This window comes from Aedes albopictus, chromosome 2 (genome assembly GCF_035046485.1).
Source record: "Aedes albopictus strain Foshan chromosome 2, AalbF5, whole genome shotgun sequence".
Taxonomy (NCBI): domain Eukaryota; kingdom Metazoa; phylum Arthropoda; class Insecta; order Diptera; family Culicidae; genus Aedes; species Aedes albopictus.
In genome coordinates this window covers 119,924,579-119,936,189 of record NC_085137.1, presented here as the reverse complement: position 1 = coordinate 119,936,189, position 11,611 = coordinate 119,924,579, and the positions used below count along the sequence as shown (strand labels likewise).

The 11,611-nt window shown below is 44.1% G+C and overlaps 1 protein-coding gene across 1 annotated transcript; it reads right to left on the bottom strand.

The window, feature by feature from the left end:
- Positions 1-3,697: 3,697 nt before the first annotated feature.
- Positions 3,698-10,257, bottom strand: LOC134286184 (uncharacterized). Its single transcript, XM_062847760.1, has 2 exons — positions 9,303-10,257; positions 3,698-3,939 (listed from the first exon to the last, which is right to left on the bottom strand). The coding sequence occupies exons 1-2, from the start codon at positions 10,255-10,257 to the stop codon at positions 3,698-3,700; spliced, it is 1,197 nt and encodes a 398-aa protein (XP_062703744.1).
- Between the last annotated feature and the right edge of the window lie 1,354 nt (positions 10,258-11,611).

The window sequence follows — 11,611 nt, the reverse complement described above, 5'->3', positions numbered from 1 at the left end:
GATACCGCTATCTCAGTATTCATTATTCACCGATTTATTCCATTCTAACCGACGTTTCTGCCATGAGCTTTATGTAAGCGGAATTTTGATCAATCTTATCGTTTATATTGTTCTAAAATTATGCAAAAAGAGAAATGATTCGGATAATTGAGAAACATACACGCAAATTGTAATAAGGATAAGAACTAAACACAATTTTCCCTCGGATAGGCCAAAACTCATGACCGAAACGTGGAGTAGAAAAAAATGAATAGTTTAAAAATCTAGACAGAGATAGCGAATCCACGCAATAACTTCCAGTTTCAGTCGAGAAATCCCTAATCCTGTTTGTGACGGTTATTGGGACCGCGACGGTACGTCGCCGCCACACTCTGCATTGGGACTTTATTGCGATGACGTTTAGGTAGCAGATAAGGAGAAAAGAAGAATGGAAATACTGATTGTCATTTTGTGAAAGATAACTACACGTTGAACTGGTGCCACATTTATATTAAAATATTATGATAATTGCAGTCTCTATGCTTAATATTAATGCTAAGTAGTGCTAGCCCTCGTTGCCTATGATATCTTAGTGTTTTTTCCTGAACAGAACTGTGAGTTAGCTAGCTTCTACGAATGATTTTCCCATATGTCGCTCATATGCTTTTTTCTATATATTTTAGCTAATACATTCATAGAATCTGCTACTAGCATAGGAGGTGAATTAGGTAGTACGTTTGACTTAGTAGCACGTAGGTATTCTAAGAATTTGTCCATGAATTTGCAAAACCCTAAATGAATTATACTGTAGCTAGATCCTTATCTCACACGGCCTGGGTTCGTATGCGAAGCATCGGCAGGGTAATGAGAACTAATTTGTAAGTAGAATTCTATATGTTAGTTGGAATTTCTGGTAATAAATCTATATTTCAGTTGAGTCTCTCTCACACCACACGAAAGGACTACAAAAAGTTTCTCAACACTGTTAGTACTTTTTCTGAGAATTTCTCAAGAACTCCCTTAAGGAATTGTCTCCCAGGAGTTTTCAAAACTTTCTTCTGAAATTTCTTCAGGAATTCTTTCAGGAGCCGCTTCAGAAATTCTTCCGTGAATTCTTTCGGGAGTGTCTCCTATATTTTTTCAGCAGTACCTTAGAGACTTTCTCTAGGATTGTTTTTCAGGAGTTCTCTCGCTCAAGCAGCACACATGTTACAGAAGCGTGATGACGGCGAAGATGTTAGGATAACATGGCATAACTTGTCAATAACCTGTATGAAACTTAAAACCTGCGCTTCCGAAACTCTTTGTGACATACATGCTACTTGGACGGATATACTTTCGGAAGTTTTTCAGCACAATTTTCAAGATTTTTTTTCACTGGAAATTTATTAGTAGTTCAACTAGGAATACTAAAAAAAATTTCTCTGAGAACTCAATATATTCTCAGTGAAACTCCTACAGAAACTCTCGCTGGAACTCCTGGGGGATTCCCGGTAGAACCACTCGAGGTTCTTTCTGGAAGAACACCTGAAGAAATTTCCGGTTCAAGTCCTGCATTTAGAATCTAGAGTAATTCCCGATAGAACTTATAGAGATATTTTCGATGGATCCCCTATAAATTCCAAATGAACACCTGGACGAATTCCCGGTGGAATTCCTGGTGGTATTGCCGGGGCCCGTGGTGCAATTAGTCACACGTTTGCTTTATAAGCAGATGGTCATGGGTTCGATCCCAGTCTCGGCACTTTCGTCAGTTGCTCTTTCCCCCTGAGAGCAGCTGTCATTGACCCTCTTCTGAGTCCATGGCTCAAATGGACCCGGATACATGGACATCGGCGAACGGCAACTCATAATGGACCCCCAATCGGACCGGAAAAAGAAACAACCAACAGCCACACATCAACATGCTCGTGCTCATCATTCTACCATGATAGGGTAGAAAGTAAAAGCAGCGCAACGGCAGTCCAGGTTCGATATAGAGTTAGAACAGAAGCGCTGTATAAAGTGTAAGTACAGCTTCCATTTGGAATCGCTCACGCAGTACCCTAGTGGACAAAAGAGCTGTAAATTGGGTTAAGTGTTTGAAGAATAAAAAAAAACTCCTGGTGGTACCGAATGATCATCTAGAATAACTCCGGGTTGAAATTTCGGATTTCCGGTAAAATACCCAGTGGAGCTCCTAGAGAAATTCTCGATTGAAATATAAGAGCAATAACCCAGCGACACACCCTATAGGTCCCAGTTGATCTTCCATAGGAATTCCCGGTGAAACTTCTAGACTTATTTCCTGTAGAACCCCTGAAGAAATTTCCAATGAAACACCTATAAGATTTCTTGATGGAACTCGTGGAGTGATTCCCGGTGGAACTGTAGAATGTTACGGAAGAACAACTATTTCCGCGGGGACCCCTCATCTAAAGTGATTTTCTGCGGACTCCTAGAGGAATTCCCGTTCCTTCGGGAAGATAGAGCGATTTCCGATGGAACTCCTAAAAAAATTCTCACTACAAGAGGAATTCCCACTGGAAAACTCTAGAGTTTCAGGTTAATCTTCTAGAAGAATTCCCGGTGGAACACCTTGAGAAATTCTTGGTAGAGTTTCTCGAGGAATTGATGACAGAACTATTTTCTTACTTATTTTCCATCCTGAGAATCCATGGTGGTGTAGACGGCGTAATTGTACGATCTTCGTCTTGGGTGATTACTTGCCAACGCCTTGACCTGTGGTCTGGTCAAATTTCTGTCGACTTCGTTTATTTCATTATTGCAGTTGTGTGAAAATGAACCTCTGCGATGTCCTGCTGGGTTTCAATATAACGCTTGATTGCAGATTCCATTCGCACTCCTGCATTGCGTCTAGCCAACCCATTCCATTTTCGTTCCCGAATTTCTGTCGCTATCGGCGACGATTGAGCTCCACGTATGAGAATCAATTTTGAGGCGACCGTACCCGAATTACATACCGCAGTCATCTATTGAAAGAACCAGGGGTCTCCAAACTTTGGATTGCCAATCCGGAGACGGTGGGGTCGATTCCCGTTACGGTCGGGAACTTTTCTCGACTTCCCTGGGCAGAATGTATCATTGTACTTGCCTTACTATATACACATTCATGCAATGGCAGGCAAAGGGAGCCCTTCAATTAATAACTATGGAAGTGCTCAAAGAACACTACATTGAATAGAGGCAGGCCAAGTTCCAGTGAGGACGTAGAGCCACAAAAAAGAAGAATAAAGCAATAAAAACCTAAAGCCGTTCTCTACTGATACGCACCATGCTTTACTGGCGTACATTGTACACGTGTGAGTTGAAAATTTTGATTTAGGTGCATTGAATAATCTGATTGTTTTTCCAAACGTTTCGTAAACTAGTAAATTTGATATAAATTTATACAAAAACATGGATCACCATTGATAACGACTCAAGGGTATAGAACTTGGTTGAAGCAGTTTAAAGATTTCACAATAAAGCAAGACAAAATAATATCTGTAAACAACATCGATTAGCTACTTTGCAAAATATAGTGAAAACGAACTAAATACCGATGTTTATCTCCCATACTTTCCTTTCCAAGTCATTCTTCACAGCTGCTGTGAGCTGCCGCCACCATTCCCATTCAATTCAAATAGACCCGAAAGCTTACATTTTAATCATCGTCTTCAACAAGCATCATCCCGCAGCATCTAAACTGCATACTCACTCGCTGACAAACTGCCTGCTAGTCCCCGTCCGTCCGTGGAATGGAGAGATAACCGTCCTCCTGCCAGATTGTCAACCCATTGCCATTCTCCTTCGAACAACTCAACACTTTGTCAATTGCTGCTGTTGCTGCTTCGGGTTTCACTCGTCGTCGCCTCACGTTGAGCAGCAGCAGCAACAGAAACATCACCTCTATCAACTCCCGTTCCCTGGTGAGGTGCATGGAACCGAGCGAGCATGTGGCAGCCGCAGCAGCAACAGCTATCGAATAAAATATGCAAGTGGACAAGTGAATGCTGAGGATAATTGTCATGTTAATGCCAGCACATCCTCGTGCGATGGGTACCGTGAAGTGGGGACGAGTTGTCTACTGATCAAGGCCAATTTCAATTCCAAGGCAAATTTGATAAATAATAATCAATCAAAATATTAAAAAAAAAATACCACAGTCTATATACTATCTCAATGGGGACCTCTGTTAAGTTTTATTGCTCTGTGAAATTTTTATAATATCACTGAAAATGATGGCAAGTTGATCTTTATATAAATTAACTAATGAATCACAGAAAAAAAATACTTGCTTCGTTGAGAATCGAACCTAAGACTCTCATTCAGACAGACGGGCGCCTCTATCCATAGAGGCATCGTAGCCTAGAAGATAGAAGCGCTTGTGTAGTGGATTGGGAGTCTTGAATTCGAATCCCTCAACGGCGTGAGACATAAGCGGCAAAGATTAATGTAGCCCAAAGTATTATATTTACAGGAAATTCCTATAAAGTTTATATTTCTTCAGTTGCTTCAACCAAATCAGGTGTTAAAGTGTTTCATCTACCACCATCTTACGGTAACCACTGGTACACTCACTCCTCCCCCTTTCCTTTTACGTGTCCTTACGGTCACGTGTGGTTTTTGGTCTGAAACGGATGGGAGTATCGGGAAGGCAAGGGGTCCATCATTTGCCAACCTGTCAGAAGGAATCACACGCACACACGTCAATCGCGCGCCCGGCCATGGCCGACTCCGGGGCTTCTGGTTTCTGGCACTATACTCTGACCACCGAACCGAGCGGGGAGGGAGCTGAGCTGAGCTGCTGCCGTTGTTCGATTACACTTCACTTGTTCTCTGGCAGTGCATATAAGTATTATTTTTTTTTGCTTTGCATCAAACTGGGGGAAATGAGAGCGGTAACGGAATTCATACATTGTGTTTCGGTATTTTGCGCGCCAGCTCAGAAGGCAGCAGCAGAAGGCCTGCCCTGGAAGAGGAAGGGCTTTGGTTTTGTCCATACGGGAGTGTGTGTTCTCCCCGCATGAGCTGCTGCTGCTGAGTAATTTAATGCCTATGTAGCACATTGTATGCAAAAAGGCGTCCACAATACCCACCGCAACAACCATCATCGCATCAACAGCCAGTCAATGTGTGGTTCGTCATTTCTACGGAAGGAGGGGGCTCTTTCACTTGCTCTTTTGGTAGCGCGGGGCTCTGCTGGGAGTGTGCTGCTGCTGCTGCTGGAATGGGAATAATGATTTTTAATAATGGCGTCCGATTGAGCTGATGGTGAGTTTTTCTCTGCTTTACATCTTTTTTGCGCAATTATCCCAGGAGAATGATGGAGAGTAATATGGCAGCTCATGGCTGGAATGATTCATAGATGAAACTCACAATGGCATCAACACTAGTAATTATGCCATATTCTCATTCATTCTTTGATTTGACGAAATTTTATCAATAATTTGTCGCAACATCACTAATTTCGGACTGCAACATTGTAAGTCGACAACCTGGAAGAAACGTCTATCATAGTTCTGGTCCACACAAGTTTCTACCTCATGCTTCTACGGGTCGGAGTTGTGTGTTCAGCTAGTAGTGCAACCTGTGTACTATTGTGCTTCTGATTCCGGCTAGATTGAGGAACTACGTCTCGAGCGTCTATTTACTAAGGACTAACTAACTTCCAGTTCTGAGCATCCATAGTGGTGCAGAGGGCCGAGTTGAAAGATCTCCATTCTGGGTGATTGCCAGCCATCGCCTTAACCTATGGCCTGGTCAAATTTCTGTCGACTTCAATTATGTCCTTGCTAAGGCAGTACCGCCATGAGCCTCTGGGTCTGACTCTGCTGTGATGTCCGTCTGGGTTCCAATCTAACGCTTGCTTGCAGATTTCGTTCCCGCCCTGCGTAGGGTGTTGCTGACCCACCCACACTTTCGCTCCTGAATTTCTGTCGCTATCAGCTTTTAATGACATCGATGATGGAGCTCCACGTTGGAGATTCAATTGCGAGGCCACCATGCTCAAATTATATACCGCAGGCATCTATTGATGAAGACCTGCAGCCGTTGAGTGTTCTCCGCTGATACACACAAGGTTTCACTGGCGAATAGTAGCACAGATTTCATGTTCGAGTTGAAAATTCTGATTTTGGTGCGTCAAATAATTAGATTGTTCTTCCATACATGTCCTAAACTCGCATAGGCAGCAATCTTGGTGCCACCGTTGGCCGCCATTTGGCTACCAAGGTATTAGAAACTTTCTTCATTCCAGCTACCGTAAAGCTGGAAAGGTTGCCGTGTATGCACAAATAAAAATAATGAGATTTACACGTTATGTAAACTTCATTTTAGTCATGTAAACATAGGGTTATGATGGTTTACATGATACATCATGTTAATTTGTGTTATGTGTCATGTAAAAACTCAGAGTCATGCGGAATTACATGACATATAATGGAAGTTTACATGATATTTTATGACTTTTACATTATATGTCATGTAAACTTCTGTGATATCCCACGCTCCAAACATGTGCATCATAAGTCGCAGAATTTTACACTCTTTTTTTGAACTGTGTACATCTAACGATTTTATCTTGTTGACGTTGATGGTAAGACCTGCCGCCGAGGAGCAATATCATCGAGCTTGCTTTGCACATCTGAACTTCGTTGAGCTAGAAGAGCAATGTCATCAGCCATTTCGTCGATTACGATGAGGAACAGTATCGGTGATAGTATACATCATTGCCTCACTCCAGCAACGACCTGGATGGGATCGGACAAGGCGCCATTGTGCAGTGCTCTGCACGAAAATGCCTCGTACTGTGCTTCAATGAGGCCGCAGATTTCCTCAGGGATACCCTTGCGCCTGAGGGCTTCCTACATGTGTTCGAGACGGTCCAATTTTTTTTCGTAATCAATGAACACCAGGTAGAAAGACTCTTGGAATTAATTGATTTGCTCCAGGATGATACAGAGCGTGACAATATGATCCACACAGGATCGTCCGGTACGGAATACTGCATGCTGCCGTCGGAGAGTTGCGTGCGCAATCTTCTCCTGTATCGGGTTAAGGATCACTTTTGGTCACCCCTTTTGGGTACCTTTACTAAGCCGCCTTGCATCCAGTCGGCCGGAAATGTCGCGGTTTCCCATAAGTTGCAGAATAATTGATGCAGTAATTGTGCGGATACTACGGGGTCAGCTTAGAGCATCTCAGCTGATATGCGATCGGAATCTTTCATGGGCATCGTAGAATTCATCTTAGTCCCGATATGTGCGGCTTTCTCGTCTTCGTCGGAAAGTCCGCCCACGCTCTTTTGTCCCGTCCGCATGAGCGTTTCACTTCCTTCTCGAGAGCCGAATAGCTCTGACGGACTACGGCTTTGGCTCGTCGTGTTTTCGCTCGCTCTATCGCGGCTTTGCCGTTCCTTCGCTCCTTTATCTTCCTCCAGGCATCTGTGATCCACTGCTTTCTCCGGGTGCGTAGCTTACCCAACTTATTCTCGCCGGTGGCGGTGAAGGCGTATTTGATGGCACTCCATTGATCTTCTACGCTTCCACCTTCTGGAATATTCGCAAAACGGTTCTCTAGCTCCTCGACGAAGGACCTTTTCACCGCAGCGTCTTCCAGTCGGCGTGTGATGAACCGGCATACGATTTTCTCATCCTGCCGATAGATCCCAGCAATGCGCAATCGGATCTCGCCGATTGGGAGCTGATGGTCGGACGCAATGTCGGCGCTACTTTTGATTTTCTGTGACGTCATCATGGGAAACCCATGTCACTTTGTGCATTGGTCGATGAGGAAAGAGCGATCCAGAGAATTGCACTGGTCGGGGGGTCGGTGTTGATGGTTAGGTAAACGATTAATGCGCTGACACGTTTAATATTGAACGACCATATGTATTACTCTTACATACTATTGTGTGGGGTGGTCATCGTGACCAAATATATTATAATCGTGATGAAGACCGCGAGATGTATTTCCATATAACTAGTGAACCATATCACCTACCAGAGGTGACTCCTAGATCCACACCTTACCCTTCTTCCCTACTGCCCACCACTCCTTCCCGTGGTAAGGTCTCGAACCCGTGTTCTGGCTACAATTATCCTCTCATTAAAAGGTTCCCACTCGATGAGCGCAGCGTGGGCGTGAGCGCTGAGCAGGAAACAAACTCCACGGTGGCGAGGAGCGTGTTCACCTCGTAGGCCAGAGTATAGCAGAGTTTGTCCCGATGCCAATCTGTGTTCTCTAAAGTTAGGCCAACGGACTTCGCTCAGTTCTTGAATCTCAAGCTCCATACGGCATGCCTCATTGGCTAATTGTGCCAGTTTACCCTGGGCTAGGGTTAATAAATTCCAAATTCCTATTCTTGTCCGTTGTTTTGCGCTAAAAGGCGTTGCCAGTGAATCAGTTCGTAATCTTTCATTTTCGGTTTCTGTAACGTTTTTTTTTCTGGTTGAGTATAGGTCATCTCCCTTGAGTATAGGTCATCGAATCTACGAGAATTCCCTGTGACCTCCTGAAACTTCTTGGGACGCCTTGAAACACTTTGAAACGCCTCTGAAACCCTGATGAAACCTTAGTGGAATTCACACACACGAGACGCGAAATGAGACAAGACATAACACTTATCGTTCTTACAATCGTCAAGAAAAGATTAAAATTACCTTTACGTCGACCGGTTTCGGGCGTGATCTAGCCCATCTACAGGACAATGTCCGACTGACTGCGTTGGTTTTCGTACGTTGTTCGTACACGTCCAAAAACGAAGAGATGCTACTGTATTGTCAGGTCAGTTAGGCCGAAGAGGCACGATACGATTGGGGGATCATCCTCATTCATCAATGGCTCTTTGCTGTTTGTGATGATCATGGACTCCCACGCATTCAAATGTGAAATCTTTTGAACGCTTTTTATCAGTTTTGCTTCTTCCCAATTTATGTTGTGGTTGTTGTTCGAGGTATGAACCGCGACGCTGGATTCGTTGGGTTTGTTTGCGTCTACGGCATTCTTGTGTTCTTTTATTCTTGTTTTTATCTTCCGGCGCGTTTGACCTATGTAGACTGCGGAGCAGTCTCGGCATGGGATCTGATAAATCCCTGACTGCTCATCTGGGGGTACTTTATCCTTTAGATTGCAGAGTAGTTCACGTAACGTATTATCGCTTCTATGTACTACGTGCAATCCATGTTGTCGAAGTGTTGTTTTTATTTGGTTGGTCACTTTGGGGTAGAACGGTAAACTGATTCTTTTGGTTTTTTCGGCTCCTGGCTCCAACGTCGTTATGTTTTGGCGGTGCTTTTTTCGCTTATGTTTTTGTAGAATTTTCTCCACAAAAGTTCTACCATACCCATTAACTTCGGCCGCAGCGTAAATTCGTTCTTGCTCTTCTTTGAATTCTACGCTTTCCATCGGCACATTATAAAGCCGGTGTGCCATCGAATGGAAGGCAGCCTGCTTCTGGGCACCAAAATGATTAGAATCGGATGTAATGTAGCGATCTGTGCTCGTTGGCTTACGATAAATACCAAATTTCAAGGAGTTGTCCTCATTTTTGGTAATCAACAGATCGAGGAAAGGCAATTTCCCCTCTACTTCCTTCTCAACCGTGAATTTTATTGTTTCATGTTGCGAGTTAAGCATGGCCAGTGTCTGGTCTACGTAACGTTCCTTCACCGGAGCAAAAACGTCGTCCACGTAGCGCCACCACACTCGAGGGAATAGCTTCTCTTTTAGGGCTTTATTTTCCAGATCGCTCATGAACAAATTTGCTAATAGTGGTGAAAGTTTACTGCCCATACTTAGACCGAAGGTCTGCTTATAGAACTTTCCCCGGAAGCTGAAAAAATTTTGGTCCATACACACCTGTGCAACGGAGAGATAAGCCTCGATGTGATTGTGCGGCACACGACATCGTTCTAAATGTCGGCGTAGGCTTTGCAGTGCTTCTGTAACTGGTACGCTCGGGAATAAAGCGACTACATCGAACGACACCAATATTTCACCTCTCCGTAGTTTGAGCTCCTTTAGTTGCTCTGCCAAATCCACCGAATTTTTAACGCCTTTTCCATGCTTCACAGGGTATTTTTTCAGCTCTTCTACCAGCCATGCTGCCATTTTTTCCGTGGGGGTACGGATGTTTGACGAGATTGGACGCATGCCCACCGGATTCTTGTGAATCTTCGGTAGGCAGTACAAGGACGCCACTGTCGGGTTGGGAACGAGAAATTTTCTTTCCAGCCTGTCTTCGCCCATTAAGTTGGCCACCTTCTGTCGAACATGATTCACTTCCTCAATCATTTTATTGAGAGGATCTCTCGGTTTTCCGTTTGAGGAAGTGAATCATGTTCGACAGAAGGTGGCCAACTTAATGGGCGAAGACAGGCTGGAAAGAAAATTTCTCGTTCCCAACCCGACAGTGGCGTCCTTGTACTGCCTACCGAAGATTCACAAGAATCCGGTGGGCATGCGTCCAATCTCGTCAAACATCCGTACCCCCACGGAAAAAAATGGCAGCATGGCTGGTAGAAGAGCTGAAAAAATACCCTGTGAAGTTGGAGATGAACCAGCCGCGGGCTGAAAATCTCCTTAATAAAGCTAATAATAATAATAATAACCCTGTGAAGCATGGAAAAGGCGTTAAAAATTCGGTGGATTTGGCAGAGCAACTAAAGGAGCTCAAACTACGGAGAGGTGAAATATTGGTGTCGTTCGATGTAGTCGCTTTATTCCCGAGCGTACCAGTTACAGAAGCACTGCAAAGCCTACGCCGACATTTAGAACGATGTCGTGTGCCGCACAATCACATCGAGGCTTATCTCTCCGTTGCACAGGTGTGTATGGACCAAAATTTTTTCAGCTTCCGGGGAAAGTTCTATAAGCAGACCTTCGGTCTAAGTATGGGCAGTAAACTTTCACCACTATTAGCAAATTTGTTCATGAGCGATCTGGAAAATAAAGCCCTAAAAGAGAAGCTATTCCCTCGAGTGTGGTGGCGCTACGTGGACGACGTTTTTGCTCCGGTGAAGGAACGTTACGTAGACCAGACACTGGCCATGCTTAACTCGCAACATGAAACAATAAAATTCACGGTTGAGAAGGAAGTAGAGGGGAAATTGCCTTTCCTCGATCTGTTGATTACCAAAAATGAGGACAACTCCTTGAAATTTGGTATTTATCGTAAGCCAACGAGCACAGATCGCTACATTACATCCGATTCTAATCATTTTGGTGCCCAGAAGCAGGCTGCCTTCCATTCGATGGCACACCGGCTTTATAATGTGCCGATGGAAAGCGTAGAATTCAAAGAAGAGCAAGAACGAATTTACGCTGCGGCCGAAGTTAATGGGTATGGTAGAACTTTTGTGGAGAAAATTCTACAAAAACATAAGCGAAAAAAGCACCGCCAAAACATAACGACGTTGGAGCCAGGAGCCGAAAAAACCAAAAGAATCAGTTTACCGTTCTACCCCAAAGTGACCAACCAAATAAAAACAACACTTCGACAACATGGATTGCACGTAGTACATAGAAGCGATAATACGTTACGTGAACTACTCTGCAATCTAAAGGATAAAGTACCCCCAGATGAGCAGTCAGGGATTTATCAGATCCCATGCCGAGACTGCTCCGCAGTCTACATAGGTCAAACGCG